The 23,540-nt window shown below is 41.5% G+C and overlaps 2 protein-coding genes across 3 annotated transcripts in view; one reads left to right on the top strand and one right to left on the bottom strand.

Annotated features, from left to right (window-relative positions):
* Window positions 1-368: 368 nt before the first annotated feature.
* LOC115177935 (tensin-4) lies at window positions 369-14,271 on the top strand. Its single transcript, XM_029738929.1, has 13 exons — window positions 369-517; window positions 4,825-5,094; window positions 7,070-7,433; window positions 7,652-7,986; window positions 8,120-8,215; window positions 8,652-8,783; window positions 9,303-9,395; window positions 9,968-10,045; window positions 10,216-10,278; window positions 11,669-11,840; window positions 11,967-12,035; window positions 12,215-12,241; window positions 12,371-14,271. The coding sequence occupies exons 2-13, from the start codon at window positions 4,836-4,838 to the stop codon at window positions 12,501-12,503; spliced, it is 1,821 nt and encodes a 606-aa protein (XP_029594789.1). The 5' UTR covers window positions 369-517; window positions 4,825-4,835; the 3' UTR covers window positions 12,504-14,271.
* A 1,841-nt stretch (window positions 14,272-16,112) lies between these two features.
* Window positions 16,113-23,540, bottom strand: part of LOC115177936 (keratin, type I cytoskeletal 18-A) — a 33,737-nt gene continuing 26,309 nt past the window's right edge. For both annotated transcript variants that reach the window (XM_029738930.1, XM_029738931.1), the window contains exons 9-11: window positions 21,844-22,079; window positions 20,399-20,501; window positions 16,113-16,636 (exon numbers count right to left, since the gene is read on the bottom strand). In XM_029738930.1, the coding sequence (XP_029594790.1) occupies window positions 16,405-16,636; window positions 20,399-20,501; window positions 21,844-22,079 (571 nt within the window). In that variant the 3' untranslated portion in view covers window positions 16,113-16,404. The remainder of the gene's footprint in view (window positions 16,637-20,398; window positions 20,502-21,843; window positions 22,080-23,540) is intronic.

The raw sequence follows: 23,540 nt of genomic DNA, 5'->3' as shown, positions 1-23,540 counted from the left end.
CCTACTCGTTTCAAAACTGACCTTGGAGAGGTCACTTCCCCAGAAAAGCAAATGACAATAGGCTATTGTTTGTTAGAAAGGGTTTATCCCTTTACATCCTTTCTGAAAGGAAAAGATAAGACACGGGTTAGACTCATGCCCTCTTCATGACTGTGTTCTCTAGAACACTACCCCTCCTTTAAATTTCACTCATTCTAGTTACAGATGTTTGTAAAATAAAATAAATTCTAAATCTCCATGAATTATATTATATATAATTCATATTTCCTGTTGCTGGCTCAAATAAATATCCTACAACTGTATGTGCTTACCACGTTGATGACATCATCCGACCTAACCCAGAATGTTAGAGCTGCAAGCAAGGGCTTGTGAAACAGTGGGCTGACTGGATGACAGTAGGAGGGGTCGGGAGCTACCAATAAAAGCATTCTACTCTTGGATTCATTTACTTTGAAACCTCAGGGATATAAACAACCCCTTTCTTTACACACTGAGAACAAGAGAACAACAAAAACAGGTAAGATACCTCAACTATATTTCAGTATACAGGATCTCATAAATGGGACGGAGGGAGATTAAGAACGCATTTAATTAGAATATGTATACTGTGTTTACTTATACTTCTGCTGTTACACTTTGGGAAAAAAAAGATTTATGCAAGCAAGTATCAAAAAACATTAGTACTGTATCCATCAAGGATAGATAATTGTGTCTTTACAAATGCTAATGTAGGGATTTTTCAGTAATAGACTTACACTATCGTTCAAAGGTTTGGGGTCACTTAGAAATGTACTTGTTTTTGAAAGAAAAGCAATTTTTTTGTCCATTAAAATGACATTAAAATAACATCAAATTGCTAAGAAATACAGTTAATGTTGTAAATGACTATTGTAGCAGGAAATGGCAGATTCTTTATGGAATATCTACGCAGGCGTACAGAGGCCCATTATCAGCAACCATCACTCCTGTGTTCCAATGGCACGTAATGTTAGCTAATCCAAGTTTATCATTTTAAAAGACTAATTGATCATTAGAAAACCCTTTTGCAATTATGTTAGCACAGCTGAAAACGGTTGTTCTGATTGAAGAAGCACTAAAACTGGCCTTCTTTAGACTAGTTGAGTATCTGGAGCATCAGCATTTGTGGGTTCGATTACAGGCTCAAAATGGCCAGAAACAAAGAACTTTCTTCTGAAACTCGTCAGTCTATTCTTGTTCTGAGAAATGAAGGCTATTCCATGCGAGAAATTGCCAAGAAACTGAAGATCTCGTTCAATGCTGTGTACTACTCCCTTCACAGAGCAGCGCAAACTGGCTCTAACCAGAATAGAAAGAGGAGTGGGAGGCTGCGGTGCACAACTGAGCAAGAGGACAAGTACATTAGAGTGTCTAGTTTGAAAAACAGATTCACCACAAGACCTCAACTGGTAGCTTTATTAAATAGTACCCGCAAAACACCAGTCTCAACGTCAACAGTGAAGAGGTGACTCCGGGATTCTGGCCTTCTAGGCAGAATTCCTCTGTCCAGTGTCTGTGTTTTTTTGTCCATCTTAATCTTTTATTTTTATTGGCCAGTCTGAGATATGGCTTTTTCTTTGCAACACTGGCCTAGAAGGCCAGCATCCCGAAGTCGCCTCTTCACTGTTGACGTTGAGACTGGTGTTTTGGGGGGACTATTTAATGAAGCTGCCAGTTGAGGACTTGTGAGGCTGATTATGGGGCTCTCTAATGGGGCTCTGTACACCCATGTAGATATTCCATAAAACATCTGCCGTTTCCAGCTACAATAGTCATTTACAACATTAACAATGTCTACACTGTATTTCTGATCAATTTGATGTTATTTTAAAGTACAATTTTATTTTTGTATTTTTTTTTAAACAAGGACATTTCTTTGTGACCCCAAACTTTTGAACGGTAGTGTATATCTATTATTCTTATAAGTATTAATTAAGTGTATCGTGGTGAAGGTGGGTTGGGACCTCATGCACACGCTACCTGCACATACACATAGAGATTGGACGTCCTTCGCAGGGTCGCAATCTAATGCAACAACCTCATGCTACTGCAACTACAATATGTGTTGCCCCTAAGGCTGATAGAATGTTTTTGAAGTGTGTCAGATAACGGAGAGCCTCAAGCATCAACGTTCCTCACTCTGTCTGGAATGTAGAAATGGTAGGCTACAGTACACTACAGCAACACTAAAGGGGGTCTTTATAAGGCCTCCCGAGTGGCGCAGGGGTCTAAGGCACTGCATCTCAGTGCTAGAGGCCTCACTACAGACCCTGGTTTGATCCCGGGCTGTATCCCAACCGGCCGTAATCAGGAGTCCCATAGGGCGGCGCACAATTGGCCCTGCGTCGTCCGGGTTAGGGGAGGGTTTCGCCGGGGTAGGCCGTCATTGTAAATAAGAATTTGTTCTTAACTGATTTGCCTAGTTAATGTAACATCTGCACATATTTTAATTGCTGTAAATACCACTGGTAAATCAGGATAGAAAACGTATGGTCTCTGATTGCTGTATCAGCAATGGAAATGTTGGGGGGACAACAAGGGTTGTGTTGTCATGGCGACTCCCTCTGGCTCTGTGACTCACTGGGTGCCTTGCCCTGTCTGAGACGAGGGGGAGGAGGGGGTAGAGTCTATGATCTCCCTCTTACACACTACGCACCCTTCCTCTGACTGCTTTATCTCCTCAACTATCACTGCAAGCAAACCTTTCACTTTCACAAGAGATTGCATCATACTTCTAAGGTCAAACATGTACGCTTCAGAATGACTATGGCCCTCACCTATACTCTTGCATATGTGATGCTAATTAACCACAGTATTGATAAACAACTGGTAGGCAGAAATCCTTATCTTCAGGATATGAGTATTTGTTAATTGTCAGTAGCTGTTAAGGCAACAGTAAACAGGTCTCATATAATTAAGTATTACTCATATTTAGATGCAGCTCCTTTCACTGGGTTCACAAAGAGTTGACCTTTGTTGACAATACTATCAACAATACAATGAAAGTTTGTGGAGGGTTCTTATAGTTCACGGGACAGCTGCAAGTCTATTGAGACTGGGAACCGCTGGGTGGAGTTCACACAATGTGGAAGAGTGATATTTTAACTTATTTGACTCAAGATAACATTGTGTCAAGATAACAATGTTTGTGAGTCCAATGAAAAAGCAATATGATGTGGATCATAAACCAAACGTGTAAATCATCTACTGTACCACATCTGAACTTTTAGTAATGAGCCTACTACTTGGGTTCTGTTGAATTGCAATATCCTTTAACTGACAGCTTTTTCTTAGTCGGCAACTCTGGTTGAAATTACGTTCCTTACAACAAGACAGTTTTATTAACTTTTCCCCTCTGGGTTACTTAACATTTTATCTGTAATGTAGATTTGTATACATACATGTACATTTTATCAAAGTGTAAATATAACTTGTACAGTAGCAGGGTCAAGTGTAGGTAGGCACAGCTGTCCTATTTAGGTCGGTTCGGACACAGTGCAATAACCACCATTCATCCCATTGACACACCAATGTTAGCAATCTCGCCCGTGCTAATCAAATCAAAGTTTAATAATGGGATGTGGGAACAAATCCAATCAACAACCCAAAAAGCACTGTAACAGTAATCCAAATTCCATCTATATGTACAGTACCAGTCAAAAGTTTGGACACACTTACTCATTTTTTTTGGACTATTTTCTACATTGTAAAACAATAGTGAAGACATCAAAACTATGAAATAACACATATGAAACCAAAAAAATGTTAAACAAATCAGAATATATTTTCTATTTGAGATTCTTCAAATAGCAACCCTTTGCCTTGATGACAGCTGTGCACACTCTTGGCATTCTGTCAACCAGCTTCATGAGGTAGTCACCTGGAATGCATTTCAATTAACAGGTGTGCCTTAATTTGAGCCAATGAGTTGTGTTGTGACAAGGTAGGGGTGGTATACAGAAGATAGCCATATTTGGCAAAATACCAAGTCCATATTATGGCAAGAACAGCTCAAATAAGCAAAGAGAAATGACAGTCTATCATTACTTTAAAGACATGAAGGTCAGTCAAGTGCAGTCGCAAAAACCATCAAGTGCTATGATGAAACTGGCTCTCATGAGTACCGCCATAGGAAAGGAAGACCCATATTTAGCTCTGCTGCAGAGGATAGGTTCATTAGAGTTAACTGCACCTCAGATTGCAGCCCAAATAAATGCTTTATAGTAACAGTTCAAGTAACAGACACATCTCAACATCAACTGTTCAGAGGAGACTGCGTGAATCAGACCTTCATGGTTGAATTGCTGCAAAGAAACCACTACTAAAGAACCCCAATAAGAAGAAGAGACTTGCTTGGGCCAAATGAGATGGTTTGGGATGAGTTGGACCACAGAGTGAAGGAAAAGCAGCCAAGAAGTGCTCAGTATATGTGGGAACTCCTTCAAGACTGTTGGAAAAGCATTCCAGGTGAAGCTGGTTGAGAGAATGCCAAGTGTGCAAAGCTGTCAAGACAAAGGGTGGCTACTTTGAAGTATCTCAAATGTAAATGATTTTTATTTGTTTAACACTTTTTTGGTTACTACATGATTCCATATGTGTTTTTTCATAGTTTTGATGTCTTCACTACTATTCTACAACGTAGATAATAGTAAAAATAAAGAAAAACCCTTGAATGAGTAGGTGTGTCCAAATTTCTGACTGGTACTGTATATGCACCGGATGAATTTACACAAGATATACTAAGAATGATATTTACAGCAATAGATATATTAGAGTGAGTAAATCCTGCTGGTGTGTCTGTTTCAGAGATTTACGTGATGCCTATAGCTGGAGCCATGTCCCACATAATACCCAATCACATTTTGAGGGTGGGTCAGAGTACCTGCCTGGACTCTGCTCATAAGGTGGCTCTGGGGTGCAGTCCGAGCACCATGATGGACCCCAACGGGAGTTGCAGTGAACAGGACGACCTGGACGTCTCCCTAGATAACCTGAACCAGCTCATTCTGGAACTGGACCCCACGTTTGAGCCCATCCACTTCAACAAGAGGTCCCAGTCCAGCAGCCTCCACACAGGTAGGACAATGAGTGAGGGCATATAAAGCCCAATATTTATTCATATGCTGTAATATAGGCCTATTTACTTTCTACAGTACAAACTCACATGCTTTATTTAAAATGTAGTTTATCTACATAGATTTTTTGAATTGATATTTCTACGTAGACCTGTCAGGAGGCCTACGCCTATGGAATTACTTTCGGTCATTCAATTCAACAGTTTTGAAAATTGAAAAATGTCCAAATTAGTCAACGAAAGGGTTCAGACCTAGGGTACTTTTCCATCGTTAAACATGGCTAGAAACATCTGCAGGTACGTTGGCTGGAGACCAAGCCTGAGAACCTTGAATAACAACTTCCATTGTGCCCCATTCATGTACCCATGGCCTGGGGCTATGTAAAAATCCACCCATAATTTCACATCAGTTTAATGTTACCAAATAGAGTACATTTGTCTGGGGTTACTGCCCAGACAAAAAAAACATACCACGCCCAGAACATCTGAGGCAGACACACAGTGGTGCTTTAAATACAGTCAAACTTTAACAGTCACTGTCTGACATGGTCTGAACAACTGAAAAACAGAAGTAAGCACAATTCCATATATAGAAGTATTCATTCTTAGAAAACCAAATAAGAAATAGCTTGGGTTGTACTGAATGAGGTCACAGTAATTGTGATGGATATAGTTACTGTTACTACCTACTCATCAACGGATCTCCCCCTTGGTACTAGTCACCGTTCCACATGAACTCTAGTCACTACATAACAGTGACCCGCCCGTCTCACTCACCCTCACCACAGGACACCTCACCTCAGTGGCATGGGGCAACAGACTCATCTATTTCAATATAGGTTCCCGTCGTTACTGACAAGCGGGTGGATCATACAGTCAACCAGAATTTTTGGGGGACAAGTTGAAACTTCTCTAGGAAATTCTCCATGGCAAAGTACTGCATTCTCATCCTCACAGCAGGAACACAGTGTTCGCTTGGTGTATTTGAATAGGCAGGGTTGGGACTCACTTGAACAAGTAAAAGCCTGCATGACGTGGAGGAATTTCAACCTTCTGTCTTTAGCCTCCCAGGAAAACTTGTGTGGTATACACTGAGTAAACAAAACATTAAGAACACCTGCTCTTTCCATGACATAGACTGACCAGGTGAATCCAGATGAAAGCTATGATCCCTTATTGATGGCACTGGTTAAGAATGGTCCACCACCCAAAGGACATCCAGCCAACTTGACACAACTGTGGGAAGCATTGGAGTCAACATGGGCCAGCATCCCTGTGGAAAGCTTTCGATGCCTTGTAGTTCATGCCCCAACGAATTGAGGCTGTTCTGAGGGCAAAAGGGGGGTGCAACTCAATACTAGGAAGATGTTTTTAATGTCTGGTATACTAAGTGTAGTATTGACATAATAAAGCCATGCCCATCTAATACAGACACAAAGCCATAGAAGGGAAAGGAATGGGATGTATGAGTGTGTACATGTATGAGATTAAACGAGTCTCCACAATCTGCTCTGACTGTAGAGTACGAGTATGCGGCTCTTGAAAAGGCAATACATTTTACCTGTAACGGCACGCAATGGATATGATTTTTGATCATAGGAAAACAACTATTTCAACACTTCTCATTTATATTATGAGGAAGGAAACGTTTAAGACCATCCAACTTTAAAATGTGTGTGATCACTTCTCGTGACTGTACGTTAGAAACACCAGGAGAAAATAATCAGACGAATTGTGTGACTTATTTCTCGCCGAATAGAGAAGTTCAATTCATTCACTGGTTAAGCCACTGAACATACCTTTCTCACGCTTCTCTCGGTTTGTTCTTCCTCTCTCCTCTGAGATAACACAACATTAACAATATTAACAATATAAGAAATTGCATAGACCTAGTAGGTTTTCCATTCCCTTTATCCATTTGATATTTAGCACCATTTGCTCCAACTTCCTCTGGCGTTCTCCCTCTCTCCTCTCCAGATGACTTCTCTCCAGATGAAGACGTCTCCAACTGTGTGCTGGTCCCCAGAGACTGTTCTCCAAGGAACATCTCCACCTCCTCCTTCTCCTCCGTCTCCCCCTCCTGCAGCATTCCCATCCCACTGTCCTCTGCTTCTGGCTCCAGGTGCAGCCCCCAAAGCTCCCTGGTGTTCTCTGATGCCTCCTCTCGCCCCCCACTGCCGTGTGGAAGTATTGTTCGCCGGCGGCTGCCCTCAATGCAGGGAGGCGAGGTGGGCATGTGTTCATCCCCGGTCACCCTGCGCATGTCACACTCTCACAGGAACAGTGCCGTCTCGATGATCTCCACGTCGCCCGGCTCAGAAACCAGTTACATGATGGGCAGGTCAGACTCCTTCACACTCTGTTAATACATGCTTTTGGAAATGACTTTAATATCTGAGTGTGATGCAAAGATAATGGCAAGTTAGACCAGTCATGACTCCATAGAGCAACACTAACTGGTGTTGTCACAGATTGACACTTGAAAGCTCAATCAAACCTCTGTCTGGACTCCACAGTGCCGTAAACATATTCTCTCTTCAACTCATCTCTCTTCCACAGCTATCAGTCCTTGCTCAGTGACAGTGAAGGCGACAGCCCCGAGTCTCTCCTCCTCTACCGCACATCCAGCTCCTACAGCGACGTGTCCAGGTCCTCGACCAGGCCGTTCACCAACAGGCCCTCGCCGACCGGCCCATCACCACTCGGCCACTTCCAGGGGATCCACAGCAGCCCTGCCTCCCTGGCCGGTTCACTGACAGACATCCCTGTTGTGTTGGTCAACGGAGCTCCAGAGCGGGAGCTCAGCCCCCAGTCACCTCCAGAGGCAATGGTCCCAGACATACAGATCAAGCAGAGGCCCAGCTCCAGGCCATCCTTGCCATCTCCCTCTCACTGTGAGTCCTGATGATGATGATCCTCGTCAATCTGTTTAAAATCTAAAATCTCAGTCCAGTGCCCTCTGCTGGGAAAAGGTTTGTGCGTATTTAATAATAAAAGCATGTGCATTTTATTTTCATGGTCCCTCAGCTTTACAAGGCCATTTCCAAGGCAACCAGCACTCCATGAAGTTTGTCATGGACACCTCTCAGTTCTGGTTCCGCCCACACATCAACAGAGTTCAGGGTAAGCATTTTGAGAAAAAATGGGGAGCCAATATATTTGGCAATAACTGTATGTACGCTGTTGCATTTTATGTTCTATATTAAGTTTTAAAGACGCAAATTTATGTTTAAACAGAAAACAAAAGCTTATCTTAGACTAAAATGAATGATTTTATTAATACTTGGTCTACAACAGAGTGACAAACAATGGTGATTCTATGGGGATACCCCTGCAGTCTGAGCTGTATTTGTGATACCTGGCCACCCCTCATAGCCTGGTTCCTCTCTAGGTTTCTTCCTCGGTTTTGGCCTTTCTAGGGAGTTTTACCTAGCCACCGTGCTTCTACACCTGCATTGCTTGCTGTTTGGGGTTTTAGGCTGGGTTTCTGTACAGCACTTTGAGATATCAGCTGATGTAAGAAGGGCTATATAAATAAATTTGATTTGTGTGATTGTAGCTGAGGCCATAGTGATAGATAAGGAGCCGGGGACCTTCGTGGTGAGAGACAGCACGTCCTTCAGAGGCTCCTTTGGGCTGGCTATGAAGGTGGACCAGGTGCCCGTCAATATATCCCCTACTGGCCAACCAGGTAAACAATCCTTAAGTCCTTCTGAGTACAACACTGCTGCTCAGAACCACCACATCACACAGTCCTATAAACAGAGTATACACAACTAAAGCACTCTAAATGCCAGGATCAACACCAGTGTGTCTTGAAAAGACCTGATAGGTCTTACCTAACTCTCCCTGCTGCTAACTTGAGTGGGAATGTCTGTCTGTGTTGATCCTGAAATATGTGGTGCAACCAGAGGCCACTCATTACTCATAATGTCTACCTCTTTGGTAGTGCAAACACTCAATAGCATTTGATTACTGGAATGTTATTATAGTGTTTAAATCCTGGCTTCTTATATCAGTAGTAACTATTATCAATATTACACTATTATCACAACACCACATCATCAACAATACCACAGTCACAGTAGAATCAAAGCCATCTGTCTGTATGTTATCTAACTGTCATATCTCACTTCAGATTTGTTTTCAGGAAATACTACACTGCCTATCTGCCTTGTCTCTTTCCTGACTCTTGACTTGTTTATTGTAGCGGAGGGCAGCTCAGATCTCGTGAGGCACTTTCTCATTGAATCGTCGGCCAAGGGCGTCCGTATCAAGGGCTCCTCACATGAACCATACTTTGGTAAGAAATAGGCTACATCAACTTTGTTCATTCATAGTGTGACAATCTATCAATCCCACACTTCTTTGACAGATTGCTCATTCATGGTAAACAATCTTGACTAAAGGCCCACACCCTGGTTTAGGAGAAGCATGAATCACAAGTCTTGAGTCAGCCATGTCTGGTCTGTGTCCTGAAAACTGGGAGGCAGAGGGATGGAGCCGTTTGCTTTTCAGGGCTTTGAGAGACGTGGGCTTCTATCCTATGTCCTGTAAGAATGAATGAAAGTAGAGGAGATTTTTATTGGCTGTACCGCAACTCAAACAATCACACTATATAAAAACCACAGTTGAGTCTGTTTGTGATAATCTATGTAGATCTCAAACACATTTGTGATGTTGAGGTTGCTTTGTTGTTGCCTTGGATCATCAAGGCTACTCCGGTGCATTGAAGTAATGCCATGACTCAGAAAGATCACCCATGCCCTCTTGTGGACATTCCTTGAAACAACATTAATACTTTATCATTTGATAAGTACATTCAACCAATTTTAGTTAAAACAACTGGACTGTGTTTTTTTTATCCCCTTGCAGGTAGTCTGTCTGCCCTAGTCTTCCAACACACCGTCACTGCATATGCCCTACCCTGCAAACTTTTGCTCCAGTCACATGGTATGCTATAACACTTTAACGAATAGCCTAAATCTATTAGGTAACAAGCCACAGATGATGTTTACATCAATTTTATGACGATGTGAATAATAGCATATTCCACATATAAAAGAGGACTTTTTAAAACATTTCTAAACCAGGCAATTAAATAGTATCTGTTTGGTCTACAGATCTGAACAAAGGACAGGAGGGAACAAATGACAGGTCAGCACCAGAAGACAAGACTAAGACAGGTGAGAATTGTGCACCCACCGTTCATCATTAGGTTATCGAGTTATGGTATCAATTCGCCAATCAGTTAGTTTTATATTATTCTGTCTCTAAGGAATAACATGCATCAACATCATATTTCATGAACAAGTTTGATAGGCCTTAATGGTGACTGGCTAAAGAAGTTCAAGCTAGCTAGCTATAGTAGCCAGCGTTTCATTGTAATATTAGCTAATTATCTGTTAATGACTTACCTGAGTAAACTTGCCCTTACAAAAAAATATTGCAGTTTTGATACAGCAGTAAAAGTACAGTAAATGCAATTGACTGTGGTATTTTACAAGAAAGAATTGCAGCATACTGCAGTTATACTGCACATTTTTACCGTAAAGGGTGAAAATTGCTGCATTGGTTATCTTGAACTTGTTACAGTTCAACTATAAGTTACTTTCCCCGTAATATATTTTTGGAACATATTTAAATATTTACAAAGTTAGTGAACGGCATCTTCAGGTAAGCCGTGCAGATTCCCTAAACACGCCACTTTGATTCAGCTCCTACTTTTGTGTAGTTGAGTAGTGCATGCCAAGGAAGCTCACAGATGAGGTGATCACCTGACCCCTCGTGACTCCCGCCAAGTATCTGGATCATCGCAGTATTCTTGATACAGCCAGAGATTTGGATATTGACGAAATAGCTATGTATTCGTCTCGACAATTGGATTCGTTGTACACAAGCTTCCACATAATTCCTCTATTTGGATTGGTGCATTCATTTAGTTATTTCAATATTATTTTGAATATTCGATGAGGAGTGTTGACGTCAACCGCCTGTGTTCAATGGAGAGTACGATTCTATGCTAGTCTCATCATAGACCGTCTCGAATTTCAACAGGGACAACTCTGATATAACGTTTTCTCAAAGTTGCCAGGATGTCACGTGAATAACACTTATATCAGTACACTCGTAACAATCTAAACACGATGAAACTTATATTAGATCAAATAAGCCTCACGTATCAAAACAGCAATTCATGTTTATCTTGACTGAATTAAACACTCACTCATTGCCGCCCATACAAAAACTCCTCACCTGCTTATTAATTAGGAATCTGCTTAATGTGGACAGATTTTATACAGCGCGGTATGAGTGCAACACAAGCTGCAACAATGTTGCAACTTCTTACATTAAATAATTTATGCTACATTATAAACAGTCGCAATAGGTTACATTGCACACAGCATTTGGACTCCTATAATATTTAGGAAATGACTGGTAAGTGTAGAAATCTGCAGTACAATGTAGTGGTTGTCCTCCTGTCCTGCATGCTGCAGTAGACAGCTGTGATAAAAAGCACCACACTGGTTTCTTGTCTCTCAAATTAATTCATGATCTTCCTTGTCTTCTCCTTAGCTTGCAATTTCCTCTACCTGAGTGCTATCCCCACTGAGATGTTGACAGGGCCGTGTGCTGTACAAAAGGCTGTGTCCTCCACCTTCAAGATGGACCTGAGCACCATCACACCCACCATAGTCAACCTGAAGGTGTCACCCAAAGGTGTTACTTTGACAGACATCCAGAGAAAGTAAGAAAAAAGGTTTTCTAAATTACATTTTCTTTTGAGCTTCAATGACTACAGCTGATGATGGTAATGACTTCTAAGACCTTTCTTGATTAAATGAAATCTGTTGAATGTGTGTGTTCCCATTAGACTTTTCTTCAGACGTCATTACCCTGCACACCTGCTCAGCTACAGTGGTGAAGATCCAGACAAGAGACTGTGAGTTGATTCTTTCAAAGCTTGTGTTTCAGGGCCCGGAGTTTTCCCTGGTAAGGTCATGTGGTCAGGAAAAACATGGGGCCTATAAATCAGAAATAAAGTCCATTCTGAATGGACTGTTTCCCTATCCATTTTTAAACAGTATTAATATCTAAATTCTACAACTTTTATCTTCACAGGTGGCACAAGAGTTCCAAACCAGCAAGGTAATGTTCTTCATTATTAGATGGCTTCAGCATGCATTTGCCCATATTATAATATGTATAATTTGTGAATGAAAGCTAACAACAATGTAGGCTAATATCCCAACTTTCATAATTTTTCCCCCCCTCCAGGATATTTGGTATAGTGGCAAAGGGCACTGAAGCAGGTATGGAGAATGTGTGCCACGTCTTCGCAGAATACGACCCTCTTCAGCCCTGTAATCAGACCATTGAGTTGACACAGGGCATCATTTTCAAACCATAACCTCACTCTGTCCAGAAGGTGAGATAAGACAATATCTCCAGACTGAATGTTGGAAGCTCTTTAAATCACTTCCGTCAACAAGGGCGCCCAGAGCCAGACCTGATACAGATACTCTGATGTGTCAATTCTCTGTCCGTGTATGCAGGTACGAGATCCGAGTTAAAAGTACGCAGAAATGAATAGGGCCTGATTTTTTGGGGATTTAAAAAAAAAACATTTTAATACTAAATAAATCCACTGAGTAAATCTAACATCCCGATTCTCGAGCTGCAACACGCAGACATGTACGGAGTTTGTGTCAACAGACATGGAGATGAATACATAATTATTCGATGTAGCTACCCCGTGTCTGCCCCTCCTGTTTGTTGTGATGCTGTGTTTGCTGACTGTCAGCTGTACGTAAACACATGGACAAATCCCTTTTCGACTCCGTGTGTTGTAGAAAAGTAAACACTAATTGTTTCAAGCTAACGTTAGCGAACATAAGAAGGACATTCAGTGGGCTCTAAAGTGCCAGCAGTTCACTCGCATTAGCTAGTGAAAGAAATTAAATGCAAATATGAAAAATAACTGGTCGCATTTGTGCGAGTGTGATATACATTTAATTCTGCGTCCCATTAGTTGTATTTTCCACGTAACATTACGAGGATCACGCAACCTGATAGTCTGTAACTGTAATTATGATGATTATTTTTTTTATCGTGGATAAGACGTTTGTACATTTTGTACCTAAACAAATAACTTGTTATTATTTGTTTAATAAAATATTTAAAAAATCCAAGAATAAAGGCCCTTTGTGTGTTCTTTCTAATTAGATATTGTTAGTGACTTTTACCATAGGTGTAAATGGAATGCTGTCAAGAAAGAAAGTATTCCAACCTTGTATAGACTTGATTTGGTACAATTCTATAATTGCGATCAGACTCACAAACAGCGCGCGCATGAACATGCGGGAAAGGAAAACCCCAATTCGGCGCGTGCTACGCGCGAGAGTTGAATCTCCAATTTGCCGCGCGCGTCTGGTACTCTAAAACGTTGGACAGGGTTGACAGGTCTGCAACAGTGATTCCTGTAGCATGTTGCAGGTCTGATGACCCACTGAGTCCAAAAAGCTTTCTTTACACCAAAGCTAAGACTGTGGTGTCCGTTCATGAAAATGTGGTACCCCCAATTAATTTCATACAAGGTAGGAAGATACTGTAGATTTCAAAATCGATATGTCATATAGATGTTACAAGCTATAACATGGTATAGTTTGGATGGGAAGGGTTACACAAAGTACACTTCTGATGTACTGTAGATCAGTACCTTATTTAATAGTCAACCCCTGATTATGTGGAGGGCACAGTAACTGGAGCTCTCTTCATTTCTACAGGAAACTGATAACTACTACAGATGTATCAAACGAGGTTGAAAAGCACTAGAGGTTCATTAGATAAGTAGAGATATCCTCTCAGGGACAAATTCTAACTTGAGATCCATGTGTCACTTGCATTTTGGCACAACTCTCCCATTTACACTAATGCATGAGAAAATGCGAGTTATGGGCATGCAAGTTAGAATTGGGCCCTAATATGGGTAATTTGATTATGTATAGCCTATTGCTATGCTTCATGACAATAATTATATTTTTTCCTGCACTAACTTTATCGTATCTATTTTGTCAGATGTTGTATATTATTGTGTATTGAATACAAAACGTATCTATTTCATATTTTGTCATATTTATTTTATATTTAGGATAATAATAAACTTAAAGTGACAAGAATGTTTGTGTCTTGTCCGTAATGAATCTTTAATATCCCTGCAGGGTGCACCCATACCCCAAACACATACCTGCCAAATACATGAAATAATCTGACTCTGTGGAAATACATTATCTCTGCAAAATTTGCAGCATTTGTACAAAAACCCATGACTAGAGAAATATACTATTCTATATTTATTTTTTAAAAACACAGAAGACAGAGTTTTTGGTGTTTTATTTAAATTAATACATTGTTAGATAAAAGCATAATTCTTCATCCTAAAGTTAAAGAGCTCCAAAAATGAAAAGAAGATTTCGTCCCAAGTACTCCACGAAGCAGAGCAAATCAAGCGCATGAAGAACTGCATAGAAGATAATTGTTTTAACATTTGTACACAGGAGGGACCCAACTGCAATGCACAATGGTATTATCTCCGCGTCATATATTTGGTGCCAACTCAAAAACATAGCAAAAAAAATAAATAAAGATATTGTCTTATAGAGTGTAATCAGTCATATAGATATTATGTATATGACACAATACCAAAATAAAGCATTCAGGATACTGTAGATCAACTATTTACAAATACCGGCCCCTGCTGGCTAAACCAGGGTATATCTCTGCGATACAAGAGGCGGTGTTAGATTACAGGACGGAAGCTCTCCAACCCTTGGAGAGCTTCCGTCCTGTAGGTTTTCACTCATATCCTAATCTAGCGCACCTGATTCTAATAATTAGCTGGTTGATAAACTGAACCAGGTTAGTTACAACTGGGATTGAAACGAAAACCTACAGGAGGGTTGCTCTCCAGGAAGAAGCCTCACTGCAATTTCGGGTCACAGTGAGCAGTGTGGGGGAAATAAATAGCTATTTTGTTTACTGTACCTTTCTAACTTCGTTGCTTTGTTTTGACTTTGTCCATATATAGATAATATATAGACTACAGTTGACTTACAGCATTATAAGGAAAAAGGCTGAAGTACAGGTTTCAGCCATAGGCAAACTGTCAGTGCTGGGTTGATCCATGACTGCATAGCAAAACCATTCGCATTGTACACACAGCGAATTGAGAAGAAAATAACCACCCTTAAATAGTCCACAGTAGAATGCCACATACAACTCTGTGATGGCTCAGCTTTTTTCCATGTTTATATTTTTCACCACCTGTATAAAGTGTTAGTTGTTACTGAGGGATGGTTGGATTATACATTTGTTAAATGTGGTGACCACAGTGAGCACAATATACTGGTATCATGTATTATTGACCACAGGGGAATTCTCTTGAACATGGCATTTTGTCACATTTGCCTTGGATGGCAAAATCGTAAGTAGGCAATATGACTTTCTACTTTTACACATGATTGAGAAATGCTGATATACCAAATGAATCACACATTAACCCCTCATGTACGTGGTCTTCTGTGGATGGTTTGGTCATGGGGGTTGCAAAATGGCTGCTGGTAATGCTGATGTCACAATGATGATTGTGGGTGATAGTGGAGTTGCAGGAACTTTGATGGCATGACAATACCACTCTGGTCAATGGCTAGGTTAAAAATATACAGGTTAGTACAAGAGGATTCTAATTTAACAATAAGGCCCGAGGAGGTGTGGTATATGGCCAATATACAGCGGCTAAGGGCTGTTCTTATGAGCAACACAGAGTGCCTGGACACAGCCCTTAGCTGTGGTATATTTGCATATACCACAAACCCTGAGGTGCCTTATTGCAATTATAAACTGGTTACCAATGTAATTAGAGCAGTAAAAACAAATGTTTTCATACCCGTGGTATATGGTCTGATATAACACAGCTGTCAGCCAATCAGCATTCAGGGCTCGAACCACCAGTTTATAATATTTCATAACTCTTTGCAATTCATGGGACCAGTGTTGCTAGTTAGCAATGGCGCTAATAGTTATTAATGGACTTGGTCGGTCCCATGAATGTGTTTATTTTCGAACGCTTCCGCATGGAATGACTTAATTGTCTTAACCTTCCCATCTTCAGCCTAGGTCAATGGGAAGCAATGCTGATATCATGGTGATATCACTGTCAAGGGTAGGGATGCTGTTGCCAGATCACAACATTTATGAGGGAGGCAATTCAATGATGATATCACCCATCAATGATGGGTATACTGTTGCCTCGACTATACTGTTGCCTCGACATTTGCCGCGATGGTGGGGATACTGCGGGACCTCTTCATCACCAGGCGGACCTCCACGTCGGGCAGGCTGTCCTGCTTGGTCTGGGCGCAGCCCTCGTCTGCCGCCGCCATGTGCAGGTCGAATCGTAGCGACACCGACTTCTTCCGCAGCTTGGGGTTCCCCTTGAAGAAGGAGCCTTCCCACTGCTTAATCACCTTGTCAATCCTGTCCGTCCTGGGGGGGGGGTGGGAGAACAATGGGTTCGATTTTAAAAGGTAATAGATGCTAGACGGCAACTAGAAACGTAGAGTACATGTGTAGAAACAATCAAACAAACATTCCTTTACAAAGCTGGTGTTGTTAAGTGTACCCTGGCAACAGTAAACCTGGGGTAAATCCTAATATGGTATCTCTAACTGAGGATTGGTCCTATATGATTGTATGGGTGGGACTTTTACAGTAAAAGGTATAAGTCAGAGAACCCTTCCCAAACACACAATGATTGTACATGCCTCATAAACAGTTAATTGTGATAAGTATCTAATTCAAAGTCAAGGAAAGTTTACGAGATGACACAGTTAGTAAAACAACTGGCTTAAGCACCACGGCGACGATGACTGAAAGCAAAAATATTTATGCGGCCGTTCCCATCCCGGTTGGTACAGTGTGTGGTTTTAACACCTGATGTGTGCACAAAGAATTTAGGAATGACAGACGCCGCTCCCTCTTGGGAAACGCCGATGTCTCCACATCTAATTGAGCTCATTAAGGAATGTCTCTCAATGAGAAAGATTCCCAACAACCCCCAGACCGAGATCTCATGCCAAATTTATGCCACATTTCGCAACTGAATAAACTGCTGTTAATCACTCCTGGCTTAGGCATGCAGAGGTACTTCCCTGTGGGTGTGTGTGTGTGCGCGTGTGTCTGCACATCTTGTCTCTCGGACTAGATGTCGCTAAGAAGGGAAAATGGGAGTGTCTATTGGTGTCATCATTAGTCTAACAAAGACAATACACACGGAAAGGTGGTTCATGTGAAAGATGCGTGAGCTGCTACCGAAAGTGGTAAATAATGTGTCCTGAATTATATTTAGAACACCTCATTTGACAGTTTGAAAAGATATCCCATAATAGTCTCTTGAATAACATCATAAGTAAAGCATCCCTGCTCCCTTCATTGTAGTTGACACTCTCTGACACTAAGGAACGATTACTTTTCACACTGACTGAAGCAGGCGGTGACATTGGGTCAACAATCATGATTAATAGGTCTGATTAGGGATGTGGCGATCATGAAATTTCGTCAGCCAGTGATTGTCAACAAAATAACTGCCGGTCTCACGGTAACTGACCATTAATTAACCTAAACACATTTAGCATCTGCTGGCTTCCACACATAGCCTACAAGCCACTGATGCAGACCTTTGGAACATCTCGATTTTAAAAAGTCTAATAAATCCATGTAATATAGCTTACATCTTAACAATAAATCCATTCGTTATTTTAGACAGGTATAAAGAAACATGATGAATATTTATTTTTTGCCTATTTCACAAGAACAGAATAGCATACTCTGAGTTGACCTTATGTTAGGCCCTGATCTGGCTGTGTTATATGACTGTGGGCTACACTAGTTCATTTAGCAGACAAGATTTTCTTAGAATTCCGTGGCATTATTTTATAGTATGAAGAATATAATAGAATAAAGCTGAATAAAATAGAAATTATATTTTCTCCAAATGATTTGAGGGAGTGCGCATATGCAGCTATTCTGTGTTGAGCAGTTAACAAAGAAATAGGTACTCCTATATGCTTAATTTAGAGTTATTAATGTAACTTTAGTTGTTCTTGAAACATTGGGCTATATGTTTTGATTTGTAATACATTGTATGGCTGCATGATGCCACTCTAATGATGATTTGAAAAAAAAAGTTGCTTGAAAGGCATGAGCTCTGCTTTGTTTTTTTGCACAGGCTGTACACACTTCATCAGTCTCTCATTCACAATTTGACAAGCACTTGATAATGCCTCGAATTTCCCGGCGACATCCCCTTTGTGTGACCGTAATGCACTCTTAAAAATCCATGCCTTTTGCGGCCAGTGACCGTTGTGCCCTTGGGCTATATATAATAATTATAATTCCCTTTTCTCTAAGTGCTACATGCTCCCAAGCACTTCTCACTCACATGGCTCTCCATCACGTGATCGGGTCTTTCTCACAGGCTACAAGTGAAGACAGACACATCAGGGACGCAACTGCACACGTTCTTATCCAATTCCGAGGTGCATATTGAAGATATTGGAAGAACTGTCCACATTTACTTTTCGTCAGCCAACAAGATGAGTAGGCCTAACGACAAGAAAAAGCACTAGCCTATGTCAATCTACCCTCCCCCATTGTACAAAAGTTGACCTATTCTATTCTGTGAAATAAATAAATATTCCAATCATAGTCTGGGACAGTTTTGGGATGTGATAGATTCCAAATTAATGCAACCACTACGCAATGAGGCTGATGCAACAGATCAGAACATTTAGCTTAACATGTTGGTAAACTATTAGGCTATTTCTTCACATTATAAGCGCAGCAATGCGCACACGGCAGTAGGCTATAAGCACGAATGTTCCATTAGCGGGAAAACACCATTATCAAAAGTGACCGCAAATGCGATTATGCATGTAATACTTTTATTATAAAGGTGCATTTTTATGGTGAAAAGGATCTTTCCCAAACTTGAAACACACTCGCTGCGTATGTTAGGCTCTACACCCCTTGTAAAGTGGCTTAATGTGCTTAATTTTAAGAAGTTATTTGGCCACTTTAAAATATAGGCCTATGGGCTAGGCTACATGAGTTGTGCGACTATGATTTGAAAAAGATGAAAAAAAGGCATTGTTTCTTGCCATACGCTAGGCATCATTAACAAGTGATAATATATAATTCACAAGTGATAGGCTAATATTGTCACCCATCAGACTATTCTTGATTTAATCTAGTCTTTCCATATACTAAATAATATATGTGTGAAATTTGTTTTGAATGGACCATTATTATGCACTTGTCTCGAAACTGGCAGGGGAAAAAATACATGTTATCTATGCACTTAAATAGCGAATGGAGGACGATTTTCCCGTGGTAAATTGTTTATTCTAGCCAGGTAGGCTATACTGTTGTAAAGAGAAGCAATGTGCTTAATATGAGAAAAGTTGAGAAATAAATATAGTAGGCCTAGCCTATACAAGCTGACGGGATCCTCTTTTTAATAGAGGCCATCACTCTGTTTTTTCACACAATGAAATAGCTTATGGAAATGTTGTGCAACATGAGCTCAGGGTCTCTCATGAAGTGTTTGATTAGATTTTCAAATACATTTTTATTTATGTCAGAGTGATTAGAGGGACATGCTAGACTACGACTAGAAACGTAGAGTACATGTATAGAAACAATCAAACAAACATTCCTTAACAAAGCTGGTGTTGTTAAGTGTACCCTGGCCACAGTAAACCTGGGGTAAATCCTAATATGGTATCTCTAACTGATGATTGGTCCTATATGATTGCATGGGTGCATGACTTTTACAGTAAAAGGTGTAAGTCAGAGAACCCTTCCCAAACACACAATGATTGTACATGCCTCATGAATAGTTAATTGTGATAATGATCTAATTCAAAGTCAAGGAAAGTTTACAAGATGACACAGTTAGTAAAACAACTGGCTTAAGCACCACGGCGACGATGACTCTGAAAGCAAAAATATTTATGCAGCTGTTCCTATCCCGGTTGGTACAGTGTACTCAGCACAATAGAGTGCTGAGTACCAGGCAGTTAGCACGTTTGGTAGGTTACTAATGACCATCAGCAGCATCAGAGCTTAGAGAAGCCTAATTACCATGACTAAACGGTCATGTGAAATTTGACTGCCTTCATGACTCGTAACCGCTAGTGTGGCGGTAATACGGTCACCGCAAAAGCCCTAGGTCTGATAAATACTTACTCCACGGTGCCAGTGCCCTCTGCACTCTCCCTCACCACATTGCCTTGGAGGATCTCCTGGGTCTTCACTGTGGAAATCCTCAGATCGTTGTCTCTCTCTGGCTCTGCACATAAAACACATACTCAAATCAAATATAAATTTGATTGGTCGCACACACATACACTACATGACCAAAAGTATGTGGACACGTGCTCGTCGAACATCTCATTCTAAAATCATGGACATTAATATGGAGTTGGTCCCCCCTTTGCTGCCATAACAGCATACACACTTCTGGGAAGGCTTTCCATTAGATGTTGTAACATTGCTGCGGGGACTTGCTTCCATTCAGCAATAAGAGCATTGGTGAGGTGGGGCACAGATGTTGGGCGATTAGGCCTGGCTCACAGTCAGTGTTCCAATTCATTCCAAAGGTGATTGATGGGGTTGAGGTCAGGGCTCTGTGCAGTCCAGTCAAGTTCTTCCACACTGATCTCGGCAAACCATTTCTGTATGACCCTCGCTTTGTGCACGGGGGCATTGTCATACTGGAACAGGAAAAGGCCTTCCCCAAACTGTTGCCACAAAGTTGTAAGCACAGAATCATCTAGAATGTCATTGAATGCTGTAGCGTTAAGATTTCCCTTCACTGGAACTAAGGGGCCTAGCCCAAATCATGAAAAACAGCCACCGACCATTACTCCTCCACCAAACTTTACAGTTTGCACTACACACTGGGGCAGGTAGCGTTCTCCTGGCATCCGCCAAACCCAGATTCGTCCTTAGGACTGCTAGATGGTGAAGCGTGATTCATCACTCCAGAGAACGCGTTTTCGATGAGTCCAATGGCGGCGGGCTTGTGTGCAGCTGCTCGGCCATGGAAACCCTTTTCATGAAGCTCCCGACGAACATATCTTGTGCTCACGTTGCATCCAGAGGCAGTTTGGAACTTGGTAGTGAGTGTTGCAACCGAGGACAGACGATTTTTACGCGCAACGCGCTTTAGCACTCGGCGGTCCCGTTCTGTGAGATTGTGTTGCCTACCACTTCGCAGCTGAGCCGTTGTTGCTCATAGACGTTTCCACTTCACAATAGCAGCACTTACAATTGACTGGGGCAGCCCTAGCAGGGAAGAAATTTGACAAACTGACTTGTTAGAAAGGTGGCATCCTATGATGGTGCCACGTTGAAAGTCACTGAGCTCTTCAGTAAGGCCATTCTACTGCCAATGTTTGTCTATGGAGATTGCATGCCTGTATGCTCGATTTTATACACCTGTCAGCAACGGGTGTGGCTGAAATATCCGAATCCACAAATGTTTTTATATATAGTGTATTTAGCATACTGAATGTGTGTGTGTGTGTATGGTGCTCCTGCCTGATTGTGTGTATACGTGTGTATATGACTATTAACATGAATATGTGTGTACCATTCTGAGTGTGTATGTGTCTGACCACGTCACCCACCTGTAAGGATGACCAGGCTCTGTTGCCTATGCAGCGTTAGTGCAGGGCTCTTCCTCAGGCCGTTCTCTGTCACAGACCACTGCTGAGGTCTCTCAGGCAGGGGCTCGGACAGTGGCTCCTCAGGGGTCACTGCGGGGTCACTGAGGCCGTTCTCCTCCCCTATGGGGCCTGGCTCTCTTATGGGGCCCCTCCAGCGCCGTAGCCCCATGACCTGTCCGTTACGCCCTCCTGGGTACCTGTTAATAGATGAGAAAACATGGTGAGTAGGACTCAATGGAATCTGTGTGTCTGGGGACACTCCTTCGGCAGCTGTCTCAGATGCTGTCTACATATTTGATGGATAACTTTAGCAATTTCCGTGCACTCAAGGAAATTGCCTGGCGGAAGGATATCTTATAGTGTGGTCAGCACATTTAAATTTTTTTTATTTTACCTTTATTTAACTAGGCAAGTCAGTTAAGAACAAATTCTTATTTTCAATGACGGCCTAGGAACAGTGGGTTTACTGCCTTGTTCAGGGGCATCCGAATCATGATATGGACAGAGCAGATTGATACAATACAGAGCCTGGCATCTTGAGTTGAGCAAGTGCATTGTGATCTTCTGAGAATATAGATATAAATCCAATAGACTGGGAGAAGATCTAGGATGCATCATCGAGCGTCACCTTACTCAACCTGCATGGTCATAAAACTAGATCATGTGGGGTACCTCCCAGATCAATAAAAGTTGGTACTAAAACATAATTATGAGGACTGCTGGGGTGAATGTGCTAAATTGAGGGACAGATCTGCGATGTACAAACATAATGGCCGTGAACTGTCTGTGCTTGAATGCATTCGTGTGACCAGCCTGTGAATGCCCCAGTGATGATAATTGAGTATAAACTTTAGGCCTGTAAATTGAATGGAATCTTCCGTAATAAATGTTAAGAGGAAACGACATTAAAGATCGTAGTGAACGAAAGCCATGAGGTGAAGAGGTGAATGTGGGAATGTCTGGTACAGAACAGCTGGTAGTTTAAAACTGTCTTATATCTGTGCACATAATGCAGAGAAATCGGTCTGTCTGTCTGCCTGTCTTCATATATGTCTTCTTGTCTTCCTGCATGTCTGTCTGTCTGCCTTCCTGCATGCCTGTCTGCCTGTCTGTCTACCTGCCTGTCTTCCTGTCTGTCTGCCTTCCTGCCTGTCTGTCTGTCTGCCTGTACTGTATGTAGGTAAATACACTGAGTGTACAAAACATTAAGGACCCCTCACCCCATGGACTCTACAAGGTGTCGAAAGCATTCCACATGGATGCTGGCCCATGTTGACTCCAATGCTTCTCACAGTTGTGTCAAGTTGGCTAGATGTCATTTGGATGGTGGACCATTCTTAAATCTTGAAAAACCCAGCAGCGTTGCAGTTCTTGACACAAACCTGGCACATACCATACCCCGCTCAAGGCTTAAAAATCCTTCTTTAACCTGTCTCCTCTCCTTCATCTACACTGATTGAAGTGGATTTAACAAGTGACATCAATAAGAGATCATAGCTTTCACCTGGATTCACCTAGTCAGACTATGTCATGGAAAGAGCAGGTGTTCTAAATGTTTTGTATACTAAGTGCACAAGTCTGGTGAATTTCCAGTAACCAACAGTTTCGCAATTACATTGACTCTGTCTCAACCTGCAATTATTTTTGATTCTTTATGC

Source organism: Salmo trutta, chromosome 38 (assembly GCF_901001165.1).
Source record: "Salmo trutta chromosome 38, fSalTru1.1, whole genome shotgun sequence".
In the NCBI taxonomy this organism is placed as follows: domain Eukaryota; kingdom Metazoa; phylum Chordata; class Actinopteri; order Salmoniformes; family Salmonidae; genus Salmo; species Salmo trutta.
This window is presented reverse-complemented; position numbering and strand designations above follow the sequence as displayed.